Raw genomic sequence first — 27,934 nt, forward strand, 5'->3', positions numbered from 1 at the left:
ATAAATGACAGTTTTTAAGAAAAAAAATGAAAATGGGCTTATGAGGTAGGACAATAATAATTTAAAGACATCTGGTTATACACCTGAAACTAGTATAATGTTGTATGTCAACTATACCCCAATTAAAAAAAAAAAGAAGCCAGATTGTACCAATTAAACCGATAAGCATGAGTACTGTTAGGGGTAGTGTGGGAACAAAGTATTTCAGAAGATTAAAAATAAATAAAATAAAAAGATATTTGTACTACTGAATGAAATAGTCACACTTGTCAAAAATTTTTCTTTTTTACCTTTCCTGTTGTCTGACCATATAAACCAAACATCTCTCGCAACCTCTCTTCACTGATGGCTTCAGGTCTGTCAATCTTATTTCCAAGAATCAGTATAGGCACATTAGCAACAGTTTCATCTGTCATTAGTGACTGAAAAAAACAAAACAAAACAAAATGAACGACAAGATGTTGATATGAAACCATCTAAAGGGTTCATTGTGACAAGCTACCAAATGGGCATCAAGGACTCATTCTCTATCATACCCGTCAGTTTGGCTAACTTTCTTTGGCAAACTCTCCCTACATTTTAAAGTGAGCTCAACAAACCCAAAGTTCAATTCTTCTGCCTCCCTAAGTCTCCTTCTGTAAATGCTCACTCTGTGAATAGACCCAACACTTTGAAGCATGCAGACCTGGTTTCATTTCTAGTTCTGCTGCTTTGGAGTTCTGAGATCTTACACAAATAAGGCTCATTGAGGTTCAAAGAGAATTTGCAATAGTAACACCTACCTTATGGAGTTAATATGAGAATTAAATGAGGTAATATGCACAGTGCCAGGCACAAAGTAGGAACTCAGGAATTCCCTGACCCTGTTCCAAGACCAGAGAACCTATCTGGACTTTTCCACATGAATAAGTACTTGTTTGCTTGCTCTAGGCAGAGGCATGGTCAGGTCAACCTTCCATCAAATCATGGACCTGCTTTCTCTGTGGACCCAGATCTAGCACTGACCTTGCCTACTGCTTCTAAGCCCCTTTATGAAGCATGTGACCTGGGAGATGGGAGAGGAGGTGGCTACACATGGTCCTGATCACTCCTGGGAGCGGTGACAAAGATAGCATGTTATGCCATTTCCAGGTTCTGGCTAACTCCTGAAGAAACCAGCATCCTAGGAGGACCAGGGGCTTAAGACCAAGCCACTACAAGAATGTAGCAGACATGAAATGTAATACAAGGGCACACTCTGCACAGAGTGAGCCCAAGCCTTCAGGAAGGAAGTCTGCATTAGTACCTCCTCAATAGCTACAATTATTCCAAGCTACTTCCTCTACATTCTAAGTAGAATAATCTCAGAACTCCACAAATTGTCAGGAGTTACATCAGAGGCTGCAAAAAAGCCACACTCTGATACCTACATATCCAACCTATTTCCGCAGGCTTACCAGAGTGATTCAACTATGTTTAGTTTTAATTATTTAACTTACATCAAGTTCTTCTTTTGATTCTAACAGCCTTTCATGGTCTGCACAATCCACCAGAAATACAATGCCATTGATAGCAGGAAGGTAGTTTTTCCACACTCTTCGAGCTAATAAAAACAATCAGGAGTTAGATTTTATTTGCTGGTCAAACCTAGCAGATAGTTTGAGGGAAGAGTCCAACAAGATATCATGTGTAATTATCCCTTAGCTGCTGCTACTTCACTATATACTCAAGTTAATCTTTCACCCAATATTGCCAAAATCTTTCCAGGTGACCAAAGAAGAAATAACAGGTTTTCCTTGATTGTGGGCAAGTCAAATACTTCACTTTGCCCCAATTTTCCTATGTTAGAAGAAGAATTAATATTTGCTACTAATGGACAAGGATGCACATTAAGTTCATTGGAGGGACCACTACTATTTCTTATATGCAGTATTCATTTTTTTGACATTCCTAGTTGATCAGTTTTTTGCCAGTGATAAATCTGGAGTCAGTGACAGAAGGAAATTAGTATCAGGTACAGACCTGTTAAGTTAAAATAATAAAGCAAACTGTTCTACTCATAACAGAAATTAAAGTTTATGAAACCATTAGGGTAATTTTTGCCATGACATTCTCTTTTAGAGGGGAAAACAGTTTTGGGGGTACCCTAGGGGAAGGTAACTTTTTTTTCTGACTTCAGTTTTATAATATACCTTAAAATAATATAGAAATGAAGTCTCAAACTCCATTAGGTTCTAAATCTAATCATTATATTCCAGGAATTAGTTTATGTATATTTTAAACAATGGATATATGTCTCAAATGTGCTTTCACTAGCCACAGGCTTTGTAATATTCATTATTTATGAATTACCATGTGGTGGATACTGCTAAGTCCTTTTGGGAATATTAAAAAATAACTAGGATTTCAGTCCCAGAAAGTTTAGTACAGGAAATAAGACAGTCGTTCCAAACTTGCAGATATGTATACAAACGCACTAATTGCTACATAAGTAGAGTTGAGAGCACTCCCAGCTGGGAGTGGCTTCTCAGGGGAGGCAGCAGGACTTACACTGGGCCCTGAAGGTGGGTTACCTATGTGCAGATGGGGATGGCATAAGCACAGAGGTGGGAGAACACCAAGATGGTTTGGTTTGGTTGGAGTAAAGAGAATGGGAAAGGGTATAGTGGGAAATAAAGACTCAAAAACTAAAGTGCGATCAGATCATAGAGATCCTGAGTGCCATGTCAATGAGTTTGGCCTTTACTTTATAGGTAATGAGTTAGCCACTGAAGGTTTTTCATACAGAGCAATAACATATTCATAACATGATTACGATAGTAAGCGAAAGGTGGACTGGAGCAGAGAAAGAATGGAGGCTAGGGCTTCCCTGGTGGCGCAGTGGTTGAGAGTCCGCCTGCCGACGCAGGGGACGCGGGTTCTTGCCCCGGTCCGTGAAGATCCCACATGCCGTGGAGCGGCTGAGCCCGTGAGCCATGGCCGCTGAGCCTGCATGTCTGGAGCCTGTGCTCCGCAACGGGAGAGACCACAACAGTGAGAGGCCCGCGTACCGCAAAAAAAAAAAAAAGAATGGAGGCTAAATTTTACTCATACGCTTTACCACCAAAAGCAATTCAGACTTAAATTGGAGTACCATGAAAATCATCCTTTGCATTGAAAGCATTTATCTAGGGGGTAATAACTACTAAATTTTAAGTCTACTCTGGCTTTCTTTGAATAGAATGAGATTTCATGCACTGGAACATAATGGTCACATTTTTATTAAATAAAATGAAGCAATAGAATCTCACCTTGAACATGTCCACCCAGATCAAAAGTTGTAAATGTCATGCCAGCAATGGTTAGTTCTTCTGACGCTAAATAATAATACAAAATATTTTAACAACACAAAAATTAGAAATCCATTCCTGGTATATATTGCCACTTAAAGTTTGATTTACTTTAATTGCAAATAAGGTCAAATCAAAAAGCAATTCTCTGTTGTAACTACTATATTCCATTTCATATTGTCAATATAATGCACGTAAATGGTAATATTCATTTCTAGTATTCACTACCCACCACAAATCCAACACTTACTTATTTTTCCTTCTCTATCCTGCTGAAATTAACAATTATTTACTGTGAATTCAAGTGACTGCTCCAACCTAATAATTTTTCCTGTAATTCATCTTAAACGATAAAGGTGAAATAACAGTATTCTCTCATGGCTGTCATATTTCGCAGGTGACAGTCTTTAATGACAAACACAATTATAATAAAAATTTGGCTATTATTTCTTCAAATACTTTTTCTGCTCCCTTCCTTCCCCTTCTGGGACTTCAATGATAGGTTTGCTAGACTACTTAATATTGTCCCACAAGTCACTGAGGCTCTGTTGATTTTTTTTTTTCAGTAATTTTTCTCTGTGTTTCTTTTAGTTTCTATTGCATTGACTTAAGTTCACTGGTCTTTCCTTCTGCAGTATTGGCACTAATTTGCTATTAATCCTTGGGACTTCCCTGGTGGTCCAGTGGTTAAGACTTGTGTTCCACTGCAGGGGGTGCAGGTTCAACCCCTGGTCGGGGAACTAAGATTCCACATGCCGTGCAGTGTGGGACACCCTCCACCCCACAAAAAAAATTGCTATTAATCCTATCTAGTGAAAAAATTTCATTTCAGATATTTTATTTTTCTTTTCTATAAGTTCCATTTGGTTCTGTCTTATATCTTCCATTTCTCTCCTTATTATGTTCATGTTTCCCTTAAATCCTTAAGCATATTCATAACAGCTATTTCAATGTCCTTATTTGCTAATTCCATCATCTTTTTTACTTCTGCCATCATCTATGTTACAATCTGTTTTTACTGATTAATTTTTCTCCTGGTTATGGATCATACTTCCTGCTTCTTTGCATGTCTAATAATTTTTTATTGAATGCTGGATTTTTAAAAAATTAATTAATTTATTTATTTTTGGCTGCACTGCGTCCTCCCTGCTGCACACAGGCTTTCTCTAGTTGCGGTGAGCAGGGGCTACTCTTCCTTGCAGTGTGCGGGCTTCTCATTGAGGTAGCTTCTCTTGTCACAGAGCACGGACTCTAGGCGCGGGGCATGGGCTCTAGGCACACGGGCTTCAGTAGTTGTGGCTCACAGGCTCTAGAGCGCAGGCTCAGTAGTTGTGGTGCACTCACGGGCTTAGTTTCTCCGCGGCATGTGGAATCTTCCCGGACCAGGGATCAAACCCGTGTCTCCTGCATTGGCAGGCGGCTTCTTAACCACTGTGCCACCAGGGAAGTCCCTGGATGTTGGATTTTGTTGTATCCTTTTCAACAAAGTTGGACTTTGGGAATTCCCTGGTGGTCCAGTGGTTAGGACTCAGCGCTCTCACTGCAGGGACCCTGGTCGGGAACTAAGATCCTGCAAGCCACGGGACACGGCCGAAAAAAAAAAAGAAAAGAAAGTTGGACTTTGTTCTGGCAGGCAGTTAAATTGCTTGCAGATCAGTTTTTAAGTTTTGTTAGGGTAGATCTAAAGTAGCCTTTACTTTGGAGCTACTTTAGCCCCATTACTAAGATATGATTCTTTGGAGTATTCAACAAGGTCTCTCCTTTTTGGCTGGTGCGAACTTGGATTCCCGGCCCCACGTGAGCTCTGGGAATTATTTGGCTAACAACTCCACTATAACTGTTCTTCCAGAAATTAGTCTTTGACTGGCCATGTGTAGTTTCACCCTATGTATGCACAGATTGGTATTCAGCCATGAAAATATCTGGAGTTCTGGGATTTCCCTGGTGGTCCAGTGGTTAAGACTCCGTGCTTCTACTGCAGGGGGCCCAGGTTTGATCCCTGGTCAGGGAACTAGATCCCGAATGCATGCCACAACTAAGAGTTCACATGCCACAACCTAAATAAATATATATATATTTTTAATTTCTGGAGTTCCTTCTCTGCAGAGCTCCTTCCTCTGTGGTAATCTGCCCAGCAAAGTCTAGTCACCTCAGCCTCCCCAAATTCTTGTCTCTGTCTCCTCAACTCAGTAAGACTACTGGGTTGTTTAGGTTTCCTCTCCCTATACCATGATCTGAAAATTACCTCCTGTGATAAAACTTGAATAGAGAAGCATTTGTTTTTCTTCTCTCAGGAATCATAGCCCTGTGCTAGCTATTGCCCAATATCTGAAAACAGTTGTAGTATATATTTTTGTCCAGTTTTCTAGTCATTTACAGTGGGATGGTAATTCCAGACTCTGTTATTCCCTCATGGCCAAAAGCAGAAGATCCCCTACAATTACAATGAAAGGTTCAGTATAATTGTTAACTATTCAGTATAACTATGAGACCCCAGAGTAGTTTATCTTGCTAAAAAATTCTGTATGAAGACTGCCAAGTGAATGAATAAGTAATACAATTTGTGTTCAAAGCATGATCCTTTCCATAAGGAAAAGATAATGCTTGGATGTTGTTGGCAAACTACCTCTATGGTTACAATCCCCAGTACACTCCGTGCTTTCTAAATGAAGTCCCAATTTGATTAATTAAGATACAGAACACTGTTAACATCCCAGCAAGTTCCCTCTTGCCCCTTCCCAGTCAGTCTACACCTCCACTCCCAGAAGCAAGCACTGATCTGAATTCTATCACCATGGTTTGTTTTGCCTGTTTTAGAATTTTATATAAATGGTATCATATAGTATATAAATTTTGTGACCAGCCTCTTCCATGCAATATAATATGCATCGTATGTATCAGCAGTTTATTCCTCTTTCTTGTTGAGTAGAATTCCATTGTTTATCCATTCTTTTTTTGAAGGACATCTGAGCTGTTTCCAGTTTGGGGCTATTACAGATAAATAAAACTGGTATAATAAACATTCTTGTATGAGGATTTTGGTGAACACATGTTTTTCATTTCTCCTAGATAACTACCTAGCAATGGAACTGCCAGATCATAGGGTAGATATATATGTTACCTTTTTCACATATGCTTTTTCTTTTTAAATTTTTATTGGAGTATAGTTGGTTTGCAATGTTGTGTTAGTTTCAGGTGTACAGCAAAGTGAATCAGTTATACATATATACCCATTCTTTTTCAGATTATTTTTTTAAAAAGATTTATTTATTTAAAATATTTATATATTATTTATTAATTTATTTTGGCTGCGCCAGGTCTTAGTTGCAGCACATGGGATCATCGTTACCGCATGTAGGATCCTTAGTTGCGGCATGCAGGATCTTTTGTTGCGGTATGCAGACTTCTTAGTTGTGGCATGTGGAATCTAGTTCCCTGACCAGGGATTGAACCCAGGCCCCCTGCACTGGGAACACGGAATCTTACCCACTGGACCACCAGGGAAGTTCCTATTTATTTATTTATTTTGGCTGCACCGGGTCTTAGTTCAGCCACATGGGATCTTCGTTGCCATGTGCGGGATCTTTAGTTCCGGCATGCAAAATCTTTCACTGCGGCATTTGAACTCTTAGTTGTGGCATGCATATGGGATCTAGTTCCCTGAACAGGGATTGAACCCAGGCCTCCTGTGTTGGGAGCGAGGCATCTTAGCTACTGGACCACCAGGGAAGTCCCCAAATTCTTTTCCCAAATAGGTTATTACAGGATATTGAGTAGCGTTCCCTGTGCTATACAGTAGGTCCTTGTTAGTTATCTATTTTTTAAAATTTCTTTTTAAAAAATTAATTTATTTTTATTTTTGGCTGCATTGGGTCTTCATTGCTGCACGCGAGCTTTCTCTAGTTGTGGTGATTGGGGACTACTCTTCGTTGCAGTGCATGGGCTTCTCTTGTTGTGGAGCACGGGCTCTAGGCACGTGGGCTTCAGTAATTGTGGCACGCGGGCTCAGTAGTTGTGGCTCGCGGGCTCTAGAGCGCAGGCTCAGTAGTTGTGGCGCACGGGCTTAGTTGCTACGCGGCATGTGGGATCTTCCCGGACCAGAGCTCAAACCTGTGTCCCCTGCATTGGCAGGCGGATTCTTTTTGGGTTTTTTAAAATTTTATTTATTTTTTTATATAGCAGGTTCTTATTCGTTATCCATTTTATACACATCAGTGTATACATGTCAATCCCAATCTCCCAATTCATCACACCTCCCTGCCACCCGGCTGCCACTTTCCCCCCTTCGTATCCATACGTTTGTCCTCTACATCTGTGTCTTTATTTCTGCCCTGCAAACTGGTTCATCTGTACCATTCTCCTAGGTTCCACATATATGCATTAATATACGATATTTGTTTTTCTCTTTCTGACTTACTTCACTCTGTATGACAGTCTCTAGATCCATCCACGCCTCTACAAATGACCCAATTTCGTTCCTTTTTATGGCTGAGTAACATTCCATTGTATTTATGTACCACATCTTCTTTATCCATTCATCTGTCGATGGGCATTTAGGTTGTTTCCATGACCTGGCTATTGTAAATAGTGCTGCAATGAACATTGTGGTGCATGTGTCTTTTTGAATTATGCCATAATGCAAATGGCATTATTTTGTTCTTTTTTATGGCTAAGTAATATTCCACTGTATATATATACCACCTCCTCTTTATCCATTTCTCTGTCAATGGACATTTAAATTGCTTCCATGTCTTGGCTATTGTAAATAGTGCTGCAATGAACATTCAGGTTCATGTATCTTTTTGGATTATGGTTTTCTCTGGATATATGCCCAGGAGTGGGATTGCTGGATCATACAGTAGTTCTATATTTAGTTTTTTAAGGAGCCTCCATACTGTCCTCCATAGTGGCTGTACCAATTTACATTCCCACCAACAGTGCAAGAGGGATCCCTTTTCTCCAGACCCTCTCCAGCTCTTATTGTTTGTAGATATTTGATGATGGCTATTCTGACCAGTGTGAGGTGATACCTCATTGTAGTTTTGACTTGCATTTCTCTAATAATTGGTAATGTTGAACATCTTTTCCTGGGGTTTTTGACCATCTGTCTGTCTTCTTTGGAGAAATGTCTATTTAGATCTTCTGCCCATTTTTTGATTGGGTTGTTTGTTTTTATGATATTGAGTGGCATGAGCTGTTTGTATATTCTGGAGATTAATCCCTTGTTGGTCTCTTCATTTGCAAATACTTTCTCCCATTCTGTGGGTTGTCTTTTTGTTTTGTTTATGGTTTCCTTTGCTGTGCAAAAGCTTTTACACTTAATTAGGTCCCATTTGTTTATTTTTGTTTTTATTTTCATTAGGAGGTGAATCAAAAAAGATATTGTGGGACTTCCCTGGTGGTGCAGTGGTTAAGAATCTGCCTGCCAATGCAGGGGACATGGGTTTGAGCCCTGGTCTGGGAAGATCCCACATGCTGCGGAGCAACTAAGCCCGTGTGCCACAACTACTGAGCCTGCACTCTAGAGCCCACAAGCCACAGCTACCGAGCCCGTGAGCCACAACTACTGAAGCCTGCACACCCTAGAGCCTGTGCTCCGCAACAAGAGAAGCCATTGCAATGAGAAGCCCACGCACTGCAAATGAAGAGTAGCCCCTGCTCGCCACAACTAAAGAAAGCCTGCGCGTAGCAACAAAGACCCAACACAGCCAAAAATAAATAAATTAATTAATTAAAAAAAAAGATATTGCTGAGATTTATGCCAGAGAGTGTTCTGCCTATGTTTTCCTCTAAGAGTTTTCTAGTATCCAGCCTTACATTTAGGTCTTTAACCCATTTTGAGTTTATTTTTGTATATGATCTTAGAGAGTATTTTTAATTTCATTCTTAAAAACATGGAATGCTTCACGAACTTGTGTGTCATTCTTGTGCAGGGGCCATGCTAATCTTCTCTGTATCATTCCAATTTTAGTAGATGTACTGCCGAAGTGAGTACACATATGTTTTTTGATTAATTGAAAAATATTAGTTGAAATGAATGTGAGCCACAGGAAGGTTGAGACAGCATCTGTTTTGTGCCACTGTTTTTACTCCTAGTACTTAGAACAATGTCTGACATAGAGCAGGTGCTCAAAAAATATTTGTTTAATAAACTAAAAAGGGCAATATCATAAAATTTTTAAAATGACTTACACCTAATATAAGCCCACTGTGTAATCTCTTCCATTTCTGTTGCTTTTGCAGATAATTTTATATACTCAATTTCACCATGATCATTTTCCTTTAACAGTATTGTTCTTGTATCAGAATCTTATTTGTCAAGCCCTACTTTCCTCTCCTAATATAAAAAAAAAAGTATCAATTTTACAAAATCTTCCTTTTCCAACTTCACTCACTAACAGCTTTAGAGATAAAATGGTAATTTGTTTTGCTCTGTTTTCTTTCCTTGTTCTTTGTATATTTACTGAACTAAATTAACTATCATATTATCTACTTTTTAGTCCAGTTCTCAATTTTATACTCATTATTAAGGCCAACACTCATTATTTCATAATTAATCTATGGATTAACGTGTCTTTAAACTCTCTGTGTACTTGATTCATCGTCTTTTCAACAGTAAAAGTAAGTTCACAAGTATTTTAAGATTAGACTTCTGTTTCTAATAATTTTATCACTTTAACATTAACTTTACTTTCTCAAACAGTACCTATTATATAATCTTATAATACAGGATGATAGGTATTAAGTGATTTATAGAATCATTATTAATGTCTTTCAGGTAGTCTTTCTAAAAGGAAGCACAGTACATTATTTTTTAATTATTTTAAAACTTTCTAGGGAATTCCCTGGCAGTCCAGTGGTTACAACTCGGCACTTTCATTGCCGTGGGCCCAGGTTCAATCCCTGGTTGGGGAGCTAAGATCCTGCAAGCCGTGGGGTGCGGCCAAAAAGAACACCAAAAACCAAAAAACAAAAACCTTTCTATAAGTGTATCAATACATGCCCTGTTTTTTGGAATAATTCTATGGTCTTTATATTAGAAATAGTTCAGGTTGTTAGGACTAGAAAAATAACTTGTTAATAAGTTGAGAGCTACCAGCAAAGTATAAGACTATAATCTGTCCATTGAATAATGATTAAAATAGTACAGTTCTAAAATTTGAAAGAAATTTAGGTTATGTAACAAGCTAATGGTGACTATAACCTAAGCAATATATTGCTGAAGATCATATCATAATCCCTGAGACAATAAGTTTTTAATTCCTCTAGCTGGACAATGGTATACTAACTGATAAGAAAATATGAGTATTATTTCAAGATCTAAATATACTCCCTAGAGTTGGGTCACTTATTATATTTACTATACTATTTTAAGAACAGGTGAAATGACCTGATCATAATTTATCCACCAAAAAAACAAACAAAACCTTTTGGTTAGGGCCTATGAATTGGTATCACTTGATCAAGTAATATATTGTATGGGAGAATATACTTACTGGGATGTAACGTTGGGACATGTTGTCCAAGTCTATCATCTTTTAGCATGTGTAGCAATGTCGTTTTTCCTGCATTATCCAATCCAAGAAATACCAATTTACCAGTTTTCTTATATAATCCTGCAGAATAAGAGCTATGATTAGTCAAAGTGATATCTGACACAGACTACACAAATAAAATGACTTTAAATAAAAGTATAATATAATATTCACAATTTAGTTATTTAGATACTTTTCCTAATTACCCCAGATTTTTGATAAAGAAACACTTATTAACCTTTTGAACTTTTAATATTTTATAAATTGGCCTGAAAAAGCTTGGATATCTAACCTATTTTTAGTTTTGAAGAGCTATTTTAAATCTATTATGATTTGGGAAGTCAAATCATTATGAAACTAAACTTTGCCCCGATCAATACATGTGTGTGTGACCTAAACTTATCTTGCAATGCCGAAATGCCAATTCCCTTGACAATTTATCTTAAATCCTCTTTTATTTTATTTTAGTTTATCCCTTGACAAATATCTGTGTCCTCTACTAGAGAAACACTCATAAAATACTTGACATCATGTATTTATGAAGCTAGACCAAAAGAAAAATTAAAGAGTATTTTTCCACAGATAAAAATAAATTAACTATTTTTGACAATAAAAATTACAGTGAGTTTTTTTTTCAGTAAAAAAGTTTAGGGCTTCCCTGGTGGCGCAGTGGTTGGGAGTCCGCCTGCCGATGCAGGGGACACGGGTTTGTGCCCCGGTTTGGGAAGATCCCATATGCCGCAGAGCGGCTGGGCCCGTGAGCCATGGACGCTGAGCCGGCGCGTCCGGAGCCTGTGCTCCGCAACGGGAGAAGCCACAACAGTGAGAGGCCCGCATACCGCAAAAAAAAAAAAAAAAAAGTTTAGCTCACTGTCAGATTTCCCTGAGAATAAGGTTAAACTATTCACATGATTGCAAAACATTAAGCAACAAAAAAAAATCCAAGCACATAATTTAAAATATATCAATCAAGCAATGATAGATAAGTGATAAACAGATAAAGACAGCATTGACCAATTTACAGTAGACTGGCATTTACTGCAAAATTCCATATTGAGCTATATATGTGTGTGTGTGTGTGTGTGTGTGTGTGTGTGTGTGTGTGTGTGTATTTTAAAGACTTTTCTTAGAGCACTTTTAGGTTCACAACAAAACTGAAAGGAATGTACAGAGATTTCCCATATACCTCTGTCCCCACACATACATATCCTCCCACAAGAGGACAAAAGTTTAATGACACATATTCAACAGTATACAGAGTATTTTCACAGCCCTAAAAAGTCCTCTGTGCTCTGCCTATACATCCCATCCCACCCAAGGCCCAGCAACCACTGATCTTTTTATTGTCTCTATATTTTTGCCCCTTCTAGAATGTCATGTAGTTGGAATCACTCAGTATGTAGCCTTTTCAGATTGGTTTCTTTCACTCACTAATATGCATTTTAGTTTCTTCCATGTATTTTCATGGCTTGATAGTCTGTTTCTTTTCAGTGCTGAATAATATTCCATTGTCTGTCTAGTTTATCCATTCACCCACTATAGGACATCTTGGTTGCTTCCAAGTTTTGGCAGTTATGACTAAAGCTGCTACAAACACCTGTGTACAGGTTTTCGGGTGGACGTAGGTTTTTGGGTGGACGTAGGTTTTCAGGTGGACGTAAGTTTTCAACTCCTTTGGGTAAATACCAAGGAGCACAATTGCTGGATTGAATGGTAAGAGTATGTTTAGTTTTATAAGAAACCAACAAACTGTCTTCCGAAGTGGCTGTACCATTTTTCATTCCCACCAGCAATGAATGAGAGTTTCTGTTGTTTCACATCCTCACCAGCATTTGGTGTTGTCAGCATCTGGATTTGGGGCATTCTAATAGGTGTGTAGTGGTATTGAACTTTATTTTTCATGTCTTTAATTGTCTAATACCCATGGAATTACATGAGGACAGGGAATGCAGCAGCAGCTCAAAAAATAATCAATAAATGAAAATTTTAAGACATTAGGCAATTACAGATTCAGGCCATCCATTTTCTAATAAGTTCATGCCAAAATAACATCTAGTTCTTTACCCACATTTAAGTTTAAGAAGTAAATTGTTTAAGTCCTAATCTTTTGATCACATATTGACCAACAATTCCAATCCTAAAGAGAAGATTGTTTTCCATATTTACTTGAGCTGGGATACTACATCTCTCCTTTAATTATAAATCTGACTAATAATCTCCTTAAACATTTCTATTTCTTAAAGGGTTTCTACATAGACTGTTTCTAACCAATGCACCCAATCTTACCACCTTTTTTTTTTAATATTTAATTTTATTTATTTTTGGCTGCGTTGGGTCTTTGTTCCTGTGCACGGGCTTTCTCTAGTTGCCGTGAGCGGGGGCTACTCTTCGTTGCGGTGCGTGGGCTTCTCATTGCGGTGGCTTCTCTTGCTGGGAACACCGGCTCTAGGCATGTGGGCTTCAGTGGTTGTGGCTTGCGGGCTCTAGAGCGCAGGCTCAGTAGTTGTGGCACATGGGTTTAGTTGCTCCATGGCACGTGAGATCCTCCCGGACCAGGGATCAAACCCTGGTCCCAAATACGTGTCCTGGACACAAATACGTGTCCCCTGTATTGGCAGGAAACCCTGGACACAAATACGTGTCCCCTGTATTGGCAGGAAAATTCCTATCCACTGCGCCACCAGGGAAGTCCCTACCACCCTAACTTTTAAATAGTAAAAGTGTACAGGATGATATACTAAAAGGGAACAACTAGAGCATTTAATCTTTAAACTGAGTTGGACTAAATTCTTATTTTGTGGTAGGCTCTGTTAAGCACCTGCATACATTATTTCACTTAATCCTCAACTCTGTGAAGTAGCATTATTATTCTCTTTTTTACAGAGGGGAAATGAAGACTCAGAGTTAACTTGCTCAAATGCCGAAGTCAGATCTGAGATTTGAACCTATGTTTGATCCCAAAGCTTTGGTTCATTTTCATTTCTCTATACTGCTTCCTAAAGTTAGCACTATTAACCTTCTTGTTCCTGATTGTGATGCAATCTGTTTTGCCTTTTCAACATAATTCAGCATAGATTCATTGTTCTATAAACTGAGATATAGATTCCAACATGTTATAACCCAAAGCCCCAGCAAAATAAAGTTTAAAAGCCTCTATTTCTGACCCAGTTCTTGCAAATATGTGACAAAATATTTCAGTCTGATAAAAAGATTTAAGAATTCTCTTGGAGGTACTATAGAGAGATCTGACATTTGACCTGTAGTATAGCAACAGTATAAAATAATGTAAGGAATTATATATATATAAATATAATATAATATATAAAAAATTATAAAATTATAATTATAAAATTATCATAAAAATATAATATATATATTTTTTTCGGTACGCGGGCCTCTCACCGCCGCGGCCTCTCCCGCTGCGGAGCACAGGCTCCGGACGTTACGGGCCCAGCCGCTCCGCGGCATGCGGGATCCTCCCGGACCAGGGCACGAACCCGCGTTCCCCGCATCGGCAGGTGGACCCTCAACCACTGCGCCACCAGGGAAGCCCAGGAATTATATTTTTAAAAAGAAAATAAAACACTCTGGGTTTTTAAAAATTTGCAATTAAGCTTCAACTAAGAAATAAAAATACAGTGACAAAATTTGATCTTACATTTTAATCCTTTTAACATATAGTAGTCAAACAAAATTTATATTTCCCAATCAAAATTTATTTCCTCAGTCAAGATTATGTTTGTGAAGAAAGAAATATTTATATAGGAGATATCATTCCATAAGTATGGTTGTGGCCAGTTTAGAACTATGTTGACCACTCTGAAATTACATGAAATGCTTCTCTTTCTGCCAATTTACAAGATGATGGTTATAAGGAGACTAAACTTAGGACAAAATTTGAAAATAGGAGACTAGAAATAGTTTCATTAATTATTACAATAATAAAATTGTGTATATCCCAACATGAAAGTTAATCAAAAGCCTGTTTCAGGGAAAAAAAAAAAGCCTGTTTCACCGAAAAATGTGACAAGTCAAGGGTGTCAATAAAAGAATGGGAAGCAAAGATTTTTCCTATCTTTAAAATCTATAAAGAGAGGAAAATCACTAGTCAGAATTGCTGGGTAAACAAGACTCATTTAGTAGGTTATAAAATGCCATTTATAATATATGAGGTACTTTATGGAACATACATTTTTATAATAATAATAAAAAAAGAAACAATGCATTGGATTCCTGTGAGGATTACATGAGGTAAAGCATGTAAAGCTCTTGTACAAACTGGCTAATAAATGGTAGCTATTCCTGTTAATAATATGCTTACCAACAACCTTAGAAGATAGGAATTATTATTATTTTACAGATAAGGAAATTAAGATTAAAGTGGAGAAAACAGTTTGTCTAAGATTACTTTGGAACAGGTATAATGAGTAATTGAACATGTTTGTATGATTCCAGAGCCCACATTTGTAACTACTGGGTTACATACAAAGAGGCTCTGTACAAATAAAAGACACTTTTATATAAGTAGGATTAAATGGGATAACAAAAGAGAACAAAGGGCCAACATTACCTAAAAACTGTAGCACACTGCTGAAACCACTGTAAATCCAGTCAAATATGAAGGACATAGCCAAATCTTATAGGGTCTGGAAAAAAAAGTGTTTTGAATTTAGTAGTCAACATTAAACACCAACAACATTAAACATCAACTGTGAGTAAATAATCCTACAACCTTACTACAAAGAATTAAACACTCTTTTCCATGCCAGTCTAACCTGATCTATACTGATGAATAAAAAACAAAATGTCATTAAAATACCAAGTAGAGACCATTCTTTGCCCCTCAAAGTAGCAAACATGAAAAAATTATAACAGTCAAGACTAGAAAAAATGTGGTAAAAGAAGCATTATTAGTGGCAGTATAAATTGGTACAAATCTTTTTCAAAACCAATTTGACAATAATGTATCTGTTGATACCATTTGACCCAAGAATTCTACTTTTAAAAATTGTCCTGAATATGGAAAAGCTTATGTATAAAGATGTTCATCAAAGTGTTCCATAAGAAAATTTTTAGAAATAATCTATGTTCAATAGTAAATTAAATATAGTATCTATGGCATATGAAATATTTACCAAAACCTTGGAGTGGGGGATGGGAGAGAAGGGAGAAAAGAGAAGAAGAAAGGAAATTGATCGTGAAATAAGTTTCCAAGTCTGATTTTACCTATGTGGAGTAAAAACCCTTTTTCTTTTTCTTTTGTTCTTTTGTAGCAGTTGGTACCAGATAGTAAATTTCTGGGTTTGTTATCGCTCTGCATTTTTCAAATTTTAATCATGTTACTAAATGTAAAAAAAAAAAAAAAAAAAAAAAAGATTAAATCACAGTAGAAAATACAGAGCATAGTTCAATTCAGCATTTACTTGACATGTACTTGATAAACTAATATAGCTAATATGGAAAATAAGAGAAAAAAAGCCTCTTTAGAAAAAAAAATCACTTATACAAAAATATGCTTTCAGATCAACAAAGTTCATTTTCTAGAGCTGAACAAAAAAACCCAGGCCCAAAACTTGGGCCAAGTCCAAAAAGTTTGAAGGGTTGTGCTATCTTTGATATTCTCAGACTAAGTATGACACACAACACTGCTTTCTGTAACTGCCTCTCCCTCCAGTGGGCTGCCAAGCTAGACACAGATGGGCCCACCAAACTCAATATTCCTAGAGGGTAAGATGTTGAGAGCATATCACCTTGAGAGTCAGAAACAGAGAAAAGAGACAGCCTACTTCCAGTCTGTACAAGGCCTAGCAGTGTTTACTAGGAAGTCCCCTGGATCCTGGCAATAGATTCTCCCCTCTTCTATTAACTTCTTACTTGAATTAGCGTAAGCAGAATTTTGTTCTTGCAATCAGTTGATTCCTGATTAAGACAGAGTGACTGGCAAACTATGAATAGTTTCATTTGTCAGTATCACAAGAATGAGAACTACAAGAGCAACATAAATATGTAAGGATCTATTATCTTAGAAGTTCTCATTTTACTCAAGTTGAAAATTACACCTCCTTCTACTATTATCATTTTAGGTCATGTAGAAATTAAAACTTAAAGTCAGAGAAAATATATACAGGTGGCTTGTCTTTTCTGAAGATTCTGAGGTATATGCTTTTCAAAGGGAATCATAATAATTTTCACTGTAGAGAATCAAATAAAGCAGTGGTGTGTTGAGATATTTTATTTAATTTAATATATATTTACCTAGTTCATATTACATCCAAAGTCCGGAGCTAGACATCATGGGGAATACAAATATTGATGACAAACATAGCTCTTTCTCTCAAAAAGATTTAATTTAATCAAAAAGATTATAGAGTGATAAATTAGCTACACAAATGCAATTATACTGAAAAATGTTAAAACTGAATAGGATATTATCTAAAATGGTAACAACTCACCCTATAGAGTTTCAAGACTTATTCAAACACAAGGGAAAAATAATGCGCATACTGTAAATCCTAAGCTACTAGGGGAGTAATGATTACAAGAGCATAAAAACAAAATAATAAAAATAAATAACAGAGATATTAGGTATTTATGTGCATACCAACAGAAAGAGGTATGGTATGCTCACAAATGCACTTTATATTTTGTATGAAACAAGAGAAAACCAGTCCTGCTTGTCTCTACAGCTGAAGTCCTATTTCCATAGTTCTATGGTGACACCAGGGTACAGCTAAGGAAAGGTTTCTTAGATGGTGTTTAGCCTGAATGGGTACAGCAAAAAGTCGGGAATTGTTAGATAATATGACTGGGGTTAGGGGACCGCAAACTGAGAGTAAAAAATCAACGGGTGATCATTAGTGATGCAGAAGCCAGATTGGTAAACAAATCTGAGACTAAATTTAGACATTAGGTCTTCATGCCTGCTACTTTTAATATATGGACATAAGAAACGATGCTGAATCTGCCTTTCAATTTAATAAAACAAAGCAAAACAAAATAATATCAGCTACCATTTATTGAACCCCTATGAGCATTATGGTCTAGAGATTAAGAGCAGGAGCTCTGGTGCTAGGACTTTACTATCTACTTTAGGTAAGCTACTTCACTTTCCTCATCTGTAGAATGGGGATAACAATATTACCTGAGATGGTTATTGTGAAGATTAATCAGTACACGCAAAGCATTTAGTATTTCGCATGGAGGAAGCATTTAATTTTAGCTGCTGTTATTATTATTTCTTCTACTACATGGCCCACAGTACAAGACACTTTACAGATATCACCACTAAATACCCCAACAACCTTTCAGAGTACATATATTATTGTTCGCATTTTACAGAAGAAGCTGAAGTTACAGTAAGTAAAACTCAACTATTAATGATAGGCACAACTAAGTTTCAAACATGAGTCGAACTTCCACGTCCATCCCCTTTCCCTTACATTGCATTGGCTCTCTAAAGCTTTGTAACAATAATTTTAAAGTTTTAAATTTATTTAAGTCATTACATGCCATTTTTTAATAACTCCAGCTCATGACTCTGACATGTAATTCCTTCCTCTCCCACACATCCCACACCCAGTCATTCCTTAGTTCTATCAATTTCTGCACTGAAGTCTCAAGCTTTCTTTGATTCTCACAGGAGCCACCTAGTCAAGAGCCTTTTTGTCACTTTCCAAAACTACCATCTTAACATCAAAATGTGTTTCTACCCATCTGTACATGCCCTCCAGAGTAGCTTCCCCAAAATGTCATCTTGGACTTGTTGCATAGTCAGGGTGACTATAACTCCCAGTTTGCTGGGGACAGTCTTAGCAAAGTTATTTCAGTGTAATTAACAGTGCTTCCTCTCACTCTCAAAAGGGTCCTGATTTAGGTTAAATTAAATGGTCACTCTGTGCTTGTGGATGGAGAGCCACTGGAGGTTTGTGAGCTAAGAAATAATACAATCAAACTCCTAGGCCAGTATTCCACATTCCACTCTTAGCTACCTTTCCAAGTTTAATACATATTACTTCCCTACTTGTAGCTTTCCCCAGGCCAAAGTAAACTGCTTGCCATTCACCACTGGTGACCTGGACTTTACTACCTTAAAACCTCTGCTCATTATCTTTCCCAGCATCAGAATGTTCTCCCACTATCTCTGCCTAAAGTCTCCTTGCCTCCAGCACCAGCCAAATGCTATGAAAGAAATCAATTCTCACTTGAGGGACAGATATAGATGGAAGAACCAAAAGAACCCAGGAAGGGTAAAAGAACTAGAAGAGAGAGGCAAGGAAAGAAGTTAGCCACATTAAACGCAGAGATGTCACAGCTAGCTTTGGTGACAAGGAGACAACAGTTGACAGCATGAGTAGCCTGCAGTGGAGTGGTAGTACAGGAGAGCCTATGGCCGGTACTTAAAGCACAGCAGAGCTATGTGACCTTGAACAAGTTAAAATCTCTCAGGGTGTTTTAAGAGCAAATGAGATACAATGCACAAAGTAAGTATCGATATTTAAAACATGGCTTCTGTCATTATTGAGAAGAGAATGGGACAGGAGGTTAACAGTTGGAGGCAGTGAGGAAATTCTTCTTTCAAAAAGTTTGAAATGGGATGAGGGAAATGAGATTTTCTTCTTAGGGAAGGGTGAGGCTTGAGAATGTTGATAAATTGAAAGGAAGGAGCTAGTGGCAAGGAAGAGGTTAAGGATGAGAAAGAGAAGGAATTAACCAAAAGGGTCAAAGTCTCAAGAGGAGCCTGGGCAGAGAGCACACTCTTTCTCTAAGATGAAGGAAGGAAGGCCAGGAAAGATGAAGAAGGGGTGTAACTACTGAGCCCACGAGCCACAACTACTGAAGCCTGCACGCCTGGATCCCGTGCTCCGCAACAAGAGAAGCCACCGCAATGAGAAGCCCGCGCACCGCAACAAAGAGTAGCCCCCACTCACCACAACTAGAGAAAGCCCGCACGCAGCAACAAAGACCCAACGCAGCCAAAAATAAATAAATAAAAAATAAATTAATTTTAAAAAATAAAAATAAAAAGAGCCAGTTGCTAGGGTTGAAAAACATTCACAGCAGTACCAATCTGTACTGATTTCTATCCCTCACCCCCCAACCCCAAGCAATGCGCAGCTTTAGAGAACAAGGAGCGAATGGGGTTTAGGGACTTCCAGAACAGCAAATGAAAAAAAGACAGGGGAGCAGGAATTTGACAGTACTAGCAACAGAGACTGAAGTAATCTGATCAGAGGTTCAGGCTGAGTGGATAAGGTATAAACGCAGATAGCGCATGGAATGGGGTGGGGATCAAAGGCAGGCTCCTCACAGAATAGAAATGGAAGAATAGGGGAAGAGTCTTTAGCTAAATAGCAGGTGTGGACGTAGTAAAAGGGTGCGAGAAGTGAAAGGTGGGTCAGAATTGTGCCTGCACGGTGGAGGAAAATGTGGGGTTCAGAATTCAAGAAACGTTTGGGTCTGGGTGGTGGCCAGCTCCAAGGCCTGGCTCTGGCATGGGCAGCTGAAGAGAATTAGAGGTGAAGGATTCGGGAAGCTGGGCTATTCCACACTGACAGGCAGTGGAATCATCTATAAGATTGGAGGGCAGCATTTTAGAAAGCAAGACTGTGAATCAAGTGGCAAAATCCTTACTGAAGATGACTGTTGGTAGGTGAGAGCCACGAGGACTCAGGGAGGGTAAAGTGGGTAAGCCATGCAGGTAAATGGATATTTTGCATAAGGATGGTACCAATTTGCTTTTGTATAATTTGTCCCAAGATAACTAATTTAATAACATATATGGGGAAACTCTTCTTTAGAAATTAATGAGATATTTACATTTCTATAAAGTCACGGTTTCTGAGATCCTTAAACAGAAACTCCTTAAGCTAGGAGTCATTAGTTATTTTAAAGTAGAAGGAGTGAAGTAAGTCAGAAAGAGAGAAACAAATACTGTACGCTAACACATATACATGGAATCTAAAAAAAATTTTTTAAAAAGTTCTGATGAACCTAGGGGCAGGACAGGAATAAAGACGCCAACATAGAGAATGGACTTGAGGACGGTGCAGGGGGTGGGGTAAGCTGGGACAAAGTGAGAGAGTGGTATGGACATATATACACTACCAAATGTAAAACCCATAGCTAGTGGGAAGCAGCTGCATAGCACAGGGAGATCAGCTTGGTGCTTTGTGTCCACCTAGAGGGGTGGGATAGGGAGGGTGGGAGGGAGATGCAAGAGGGAGGAGATATGGGGATATATGTATATGTATAGCTGATTCACTTTGTTATACAGCAGAGACTAACACACCATTGCAAAGCAATTATACTCCAATAAAGATGTTAAAAAAAATAAAATAAGGTAAAAATGTCAACTAAGAATAAAAGTTACTTAGCCACAAACAGATACCTGAGCCCTGAGAGCAGGTTACACAACACCATGAACACACTATTAAGACATGTGAAAAGCAAAGGTCAAGAACAAGGAAACATATACACGTCAGCAGATTTATTTATTGCATGAACACCAAACAGGAAAAGTCGCTAAACAGATTAGAAAAGTGATCTACTCAAGTAACATGAAAATCAGTGCAAAGGGTGTAATGGAACAGAAATTCTCAGATTACAAATAACTTCTGAAAGCCTTGCCCCCCATTAAACTCATAAGGACAATTCCATTTATATGAAATGTCCAGAATAGGCAAGTCTTCAGAGTAAATAGACTAGTGGCTGTCAGACTGGGGGTAAGGTGAAATGGGGAGTGGCTGCTAATAAGTACTGGGTTTCTTTTGGGGGTGATGAAAATGTTCTGGAGTTACTGGTTATGGTTGCACAACATGATGAACTAAAAAAACACTGAATTGTACACTTATAACGGTAAGAAGTGTATGTACAAGTACCCTATGGTATGTACTCTCTCTCAATAAAGTTATTATTAAAAAATAAAGAAAATTAATGTTGAAAATTTACATGGAGTTTTAATATTTATAACTAATATAAGTAATTTAGCAAAATCATTTAGGTATGAACTTTAAAAAATATACATAAGGGAAAAAATACACATAAGATAACAAGATGTAAATACTCCAAAAAGTAGTGCTGGTAGAAAATAAAAAATATTCTAAGGAGGTAAATCCTATTCAGAATAGAATTCTAGAATCAATACATTAATAACTTTGGGAAGCAAAGCATGGTAGAGCTGTGATAAAATGGATGGAGTGCCTCTCCTAGAATTTAAAAAATCTAAACTGAATGTGCATCTTTTTTGGCCGTGCCATGTGGCAAGGGGAACTTCCCCCACCAGGGATGGAAGCTGTGCCCCCTGCAGTGGAAGCTCGGAGTCTTAACCACTGGACCACCAGGTAAGTCCTGAATGTGCATCTTTCGAAATACCATAATTTCATTCTGGGAAAGCCAATCTTTCTGAGTGCCAGTTTGCTTCTCCATATAAGGGAAATACCATCTGCCTCACAGAATGTTAAGAATGATTAAATATGATAATGTACATGAAAACACTTTGAATACTACCCCATATAAGGTGGTATTAATTCTTTCAAACTAAATTAATTAAAATTCAAAGCACAGAACTTTAAATGCCAATTTTCAAGTTAACTTCAATATTAACAACTATTAATATGAAAAAGTTTTTTTTCATAATGTTCTGATTTTACTTTAAATATTAATAGCACCATCACTGTCACCAGAAAAGGCATTAGAAGTGTTTCCTTCAAATCCAGCTAAGGAAATTTCACTAGGAGAGATTAATCACAATTTTCTACACAATTTTGTCAGGCTTATGATTAAAATATGTACAAATTCCGCAAGATCAGTATATTATCTGTAAACTAATTTAGGAACTATACACACCTCTCTCTCAGATTCAAACAGTACTAGAAATACAAAAGCCAAACTCTGCTTGACCATGTTTTGTAGAATTTCAGCAAGGCCCTATGCCTTTCAGTCGTCCCTTGGTGTCCTAGAGGATTGGTTCCAGGCCCCTACACCCCATCCTCAAGTCCCTTATATAAAATGTCATAGTATTTACATATAATCCACGCACATCCTCTAGTATACTTTAAATGATCTCTCAATTACTTATAATATCTAATACAATGTAAATAATAAGCGAATAGTTGTAAATACAATGTAAATGCCATGTAAATAGTTGCCAGCACTTGGCAAATTCAAGTTTTGCTTTTTCAAACTTTCTGGAATTTTTTCCCCCAAATATTTTCCATCCGTGGTTGAATCCTTAGAGTGGAACCCGTGGATATGGAGGGCCAACTCTGCTAAAAGTATGGACAGTGACAATGTTGAATGTTTTAAAACAATGTTACTTTATAAATACTCACCCCTAAAATTGTTAAATTTTCTTTCTACAACCTTTATTGAAACGGTGATGCAAATAAAAAAACTCTAGAAAACATTTTAGGATTTAATGTATAGCAATTATAATAATGGAACTAAAAACTAAACCTTTTAGTTCGTGTAATGAACAAAAAGTACATAATCAATTTTCCTTTAAGGGAAAGTGATGCTTGATTGAAATAAGGTTAAATCTATGACAAATATAAATAGGATTTTTTAAGAGGAAAGGAAAAAAAACTCTATATTAAAAAAGTTGTGCACCTAAGTACTGAACTTGCCTATAATGAATTAAGAAAAAAAAAAAACCTGACATAAGCAATGACAAATTTCAATCATAAAATACTTTTAACTTCAAATTGCTTAAAAGCTCTAAGTACTGAACTTGCCTATAATGAATTAAGAAAAAAAAAAAACCTGACATAAGCAATGACAAATTCAATCATTAAAATACTTTTAACTCAAATTGCTCTAAAAGCTATATACAAGTAAGAGAAATTTTTCAATACCATGATTTGAAAATTATTTGCTTAGTAATGTTTTGCAGAAAAATAATTTAAATGAGTTTCAGCCAAGTGTACTTAAAGAAGAGGGTGGAGAAATAATGAATCATTACTACAGAATTCTGATTTATAAGCTTCAAATGATGTGGCAGTGATTTTCATTTCTGATAGCCCACTCTTTGGTCTCAATTCTTGCTTGAAGTGCAAGGCAAAGGAAGGTTAAAATGTACCCTATTTAAACTGCTAGTCTGCATAATTAATGACAATGCTTCTTTAATATTTCTAAAATGAAGGCAACACCTTCCTCTTCTGCAAACTCAGAAAACACCAATGAACCATCCTAAAGTTTTTAAAGTTCAAAATATTTTGGTGACGAACGCAAGCCCACGAAAACAACGTTTGATATACACATTGCTTTGAAATATCAGCACCACTAATTATTGATAAAATGTAAACCTTCCTGTATTCCTCATGTGTAAAATAGAGATGATACTACTATTTCCTCATTGGATTGCTGTGTGCATAGCTAGCGCCTTACACATAGTAGAAAACAAATGTTCCTTTCCTTCTTTCATTTGCTTCATTTAGACTTACTCTAATTCGTATTCTAACACTTAACACAGGACATTTTTCAGTGTGAGACACACTGGTAGTATAGATCTCGATATATCAATAAAAACGTGCAACTAGTATTAGGTTTAGTTTTTCAAATTAAAAGGATTTCTTCACCTCATTTTGCCCCATGTACCTAACACCTTAAATTCCTGACGAGTTTGGGTTTTTTGGTCAACAATGTCAGAGTTTTCGCTGTTGTCAAAATCAATTTCTATCTTGTTGGAAACTCTTGAAATAATCCCTAAATCGTTGCAGTTTTCCCCCAACAGTGTATCTTTTTCCCACTCAACTGGGACTTGGGCTATGGGAAGACGTTAACCACTAGAGGGAAAGGAAGTTCGATTTGTCCCCACACTAAGTGGGAGAGCTGAGAACAACACGCCGCGTCACAGCCTCTTGAGCTGTCAATGATCCCCGCCGCCTTCACCTTACTCGGTGAGGAAACTGAGGCCGAGGGGAAGGAAGGGCTTGCCTGCAGTTCAGAGTCATCTCGTTCATTCCTGAAATAACCCACCGTTTGACAGCAGCGGTGTCCTATCCGGATGACCGTCAGAGAGGCCCCGCGAAGCACGAGAGGAGCCCGTCCTCTTTCCCGCCTCCAGATTCCAGGGCAGAAAACAGGAACCCCTTCCTCGCCCGGCTACAGGCAGGGGCATTGGGTGGGCCCTGGCCCGAAAGGCGCTCCTTCCCTGGGGCCCACAGCTGCCGCCCGCCGGTTCTCCAGGTAGGAGAGGCCGCCACTTACCTGCGATTGGAGAGAACACAATTGCTTGCTTGGCGTCGACCCTACTCACTCCGACACCGAACAGCAAAGCGCGATGGCTGCCGCGGCCCTAGTCTGCGCTAGCTCCTTCCGGGCCGGTGGTTGCTTCTCTCCCGAAGGTTCGCAGGAGAGCAGCGCCGCGCGCCTCCAGTTCCGCCTCCTGGCGGTTCCGCGGCCAGTCCCACCGCTGAACGCTCCCAGAGCTGGGGCCTGCTCCCCATACACGCCTGAAGGGGCTTGCAGGGGCTGCGGGCCTAGGCAAAGAAGGTAACACCGGTTCCTAGCTTGGGGAGATTATACGTGACATGCTTTTCTGAAAAAATACATTTTCAAAGTGCACCTGTTTCTTGAGTTCAACAAGTAATTTACAAAATGTAACTATGAGCTTTAAACAAGACTGTCTTGACCCCGGCCGTTCTTTGCTCATGGATGTTACTTTTCTTAAATGTATTCAAATGGGAATACTTGGGTGCCTTGAATGAAAGTGTGATGATAGCGCTTCCAAGATTGCCCTTAAGCCTAGGATTCTAGGTGATGCGGACAGAACAAGGAGGTGTTTGGGGACTGAAGCAGAGTTATTCGATAGATTCCCAACAAAGCCTGTAACTGACTCAGCTGGATCTCCCCCTCTTTCGTTCCAGCCTCAGGAAATGCCTTACTCCGTTGGTCCTCCCTTCGCACTTGTCACTCTTTCTGCCAGAACTGCTTCCCCAGATCTCTCCTCTCCACCCAGCTAACTCCTACACACTCTTCAGGTCTCAGCTCTCATCAAAGCCTCCCTCTCAGACTTGGTTAAGCCCTCTATTTCAGGTTTCCCCAGAAATTGTACAATTTACCTTATCATTGAAGTTATCTTGCTTATAATTTTACAATTAAACATGTATGATTATTTATCTATAGCCTCCCCCAACAGGCATTCTAGAAACTTCCTTAGGTCAAGAACCATATCTGCCTTTCCCCTCTTGAACCCGTTTTCAGTGCTTGGCATACAATAGGTGCTTAATACATATGAGCAAGTGATTCATTCATAATATGAAGGACTCCTAGGTACATTTTTGTCCTCAAGGGGTTAAAGAATTTCCCTGGAGTCCATTGGTCTGAGCTGGAGGAGCCTGCTGTTCCAGTCTGGGTTCACCTCTATTCTCCTTTCCACTCACCTAGTCTTAAATTCAGTTTGGTTTAATAAATACTTTTAAGTAGCTTGAGGCACTTCACCAGACTCCTCAAGATTACTCCACAGCTCTTTTCCTGGATTGCCTTTCTTTCCTGATATCCCTGGCATTTTACTGAGCCTTTAGATAGAAATCTAAATTATGATTCCTGCTGACTTCAGCAACAGATTGTAAATCAACTAGGAATGGGGGAATGACAATAAGCAAAACAGTCTCCTCCAGGGCCTTTCGGTTTGGCAGGGAGATGTGTTCCTTCACAACTAACTATAAAAGAAGGTAGGAGGAGAGAAAGGATAGCAAAGTACAAACTTATGGTAGGGGTGAGGAAGTGGAGAGGCAGGAGATATCAGTGTTTGAGGAGAGTCTAAAGGATACATTAGATATTTACCCCCAATCTTTCTGAAGGTTGTTATTGTTATAAAAGTAATACTTAGTCATGGTTAAAAAGTTTGGAAAATCCAGAAAAACGTAATGGAAACAAAAATCACCCTCTGTCACACCTCACAGATATAACCAGTTTTATAAGATTATAATCATACTATGAACAGTTTTGTAAAACATTTAAAATTAAAAACATTCCCATGTAATTAAGTATTCTTCTAAATCATGAATTTTAATGGCTACATTTTTATTTATTTATTTATTTTTGGCTGCGTTGGGTCTTCATTGCTGCACACGGACTTTCTTTAGTTGAGGCGAGTGGGGGCTACTCTTCACTGTGGCGCACAGGCTTCTCATTGCCGTGGCTTCTCTTGTTGCGGAGCACGGGCTCTAGGCACCCGGGCTTCAGTAGTTGTGGCTCGCAGGCTCCAGAACGCAGGCTCAGTAGTTGTGGCGCACGGGCCCAGTTGCTCCACAGTGCTCCACAGCATGTGGGATCTTCCTGGACCAGGGCTCAAACCCATGTCCCCTGCACCAGCAGGCAGATTCTTAACCACTGTGCCACCAGGAAAGCCCAGTGGCTGCATTTTTAATAGAGTATAATCGTTAAGAGTACAACCCCTAGCTATAGACTATGGTTCTAACATTATTAGCCACTTAAAGTTTCAGTTCCTGTATATGTAAAATGGGGATTAATATCCAGCAGGGATAATATATCATAATGAGAGAATAACATTCAGAAAGGAATAGAGATGGGAAAAGCATCAGGCAAGTATTATGGTTTGACTAAATAGCTTTCGACTGGACTACCAGGGGCCTTGACTCCCAAACTGTAGAGCCTTTCAGAGGTTCTGAGCAGAGCAGGAACATGGTCAGTCATATTTTTGAAAGTTTGCTCTGGCAGCAGTGCATGGGTTGTATTGGAACAGGTCAGGACTGAAAGCTGAGATCAGTAATAAGACAGCTGCAATCACAGAGGTGAGAGGTAACGTGGGGCGGTGCTGGGTCAGTGGGAACAAAGAAATAGGGAGTCAGCCATGTTTGATTACATGTTGGTAGCAAAAGTAAAGGAAATACCAAAGTTCAAAGTTTTAACTTGGATTAGTGAGTCTACTTCTCTCTCCACTACAACCACCTTACTGCAGGCCACCATCATCTGTGGCCTGGGTTACTGCAACAACTCTACTTTCCCCACCAGTCAATTACCCTCACAGCTGTTGGACTGATTTTTTTTTTTTTTTTTTTTTTTTTTTTTTTCCCCGTAAGCGGGCCTCTCAGTGTTGTGGCCTCTCCCGTTGCGGAGCACAGGCTCCGG

General features: G+C 38.5%; 1 protein-coding gene, 1 long non-coding RNA gene and 2 other non-coding genes across 5 annotated transcripts in view; 2 read left to right on the forward strand and 2 right to left on the reverse strand.

Moving 5' to 3' along the window:
- Nucleotides 1-25,042, forward strand: part of LOC114486766 (uncharacterized) — a 35,636-nt gene extending 10,594 nt beyond the window's left edge. Inside the window, exons 4-5 of one of the 2 annotated variants that reach the window (XR_008618123.1) lie at nt 22,107-22,182; nt 24,573-25,042. This is a non-coding gene — a long non-coding RNA (uncharacterized lncRNA). Of the gene's footprint in view, nt 1-8,670; nt 9,726-22,106; nt 22,183-24,572 lie in introns of those variants that run through there. The other variant, XR_003681055.2, reaches the window with a different exon arrangement.
- Nucleotides 1-25,178, reverse strand: part of SAR1B (secretion associated Ras related GTPase 1B) — a 30,287-nt gene extending 5,109 nt beyond the window's left edge. The window contains exons 1-6 of the mRNA XM_007107063.3: nt 25,049-25,178; nt 15,414-15,489; nt 10,805-10,924; nt 3,270-3,335; nt 1,479-1,582; nt 291-422 (exon numbers count right to left, since the gene is read on the reverse strand). Coding sequence (XP_007107125.1) covers nt 291-422; nt 1,479-1,582; nt 3,270-3,335; nt 10,805-10,924; nt 15,414-15,471 — 480 coding nt within the window. The 5' untranslated portion in view covers nt 15,472-15,489; nt 25,049-25,178. The remainder of the gene's footprint in view (nt 1-290; nt 423-1,478; nt 1,583-3,269; nt 3,336-10,804; nt 10,925-15,413; nt 15,490-25,048) is intronic.
- Nucleotides 5,247-5,319, forward strand: TRNAR-UCU (transfer RNA arginine (anticodon UCU)). The gene has a single exon. It is a non-coding gene; the product is annotated as a tRNA-Arg (tRNA).
- Nucleotides 9,197-9,303, reverse strand: LOC112065689 (U6 spliceosomal RNA). The gene has a single exon (XR_002892180.1). It is a non-coding gene; the product is annotated as a U6 spliceosomal RNA (small nuclear RNA).
- Nucleotides 25,179-27,934: the final 2,756 nt, after the last annotated feature.

Source organism: Physeter macrocephalus, chromosome 8 (genome assembly GCF_002837175.3).
Source record: "Physeter macrocephalus isolate SW-GA chromosome 8, ASM283717v5, whole genome shotgun sequence".
NCBI lineage: Eukaryota > Metazoa > Chordata > Mammalia > Artiodactyla > Physeteridae > Physeter > Physeter macrocephalus.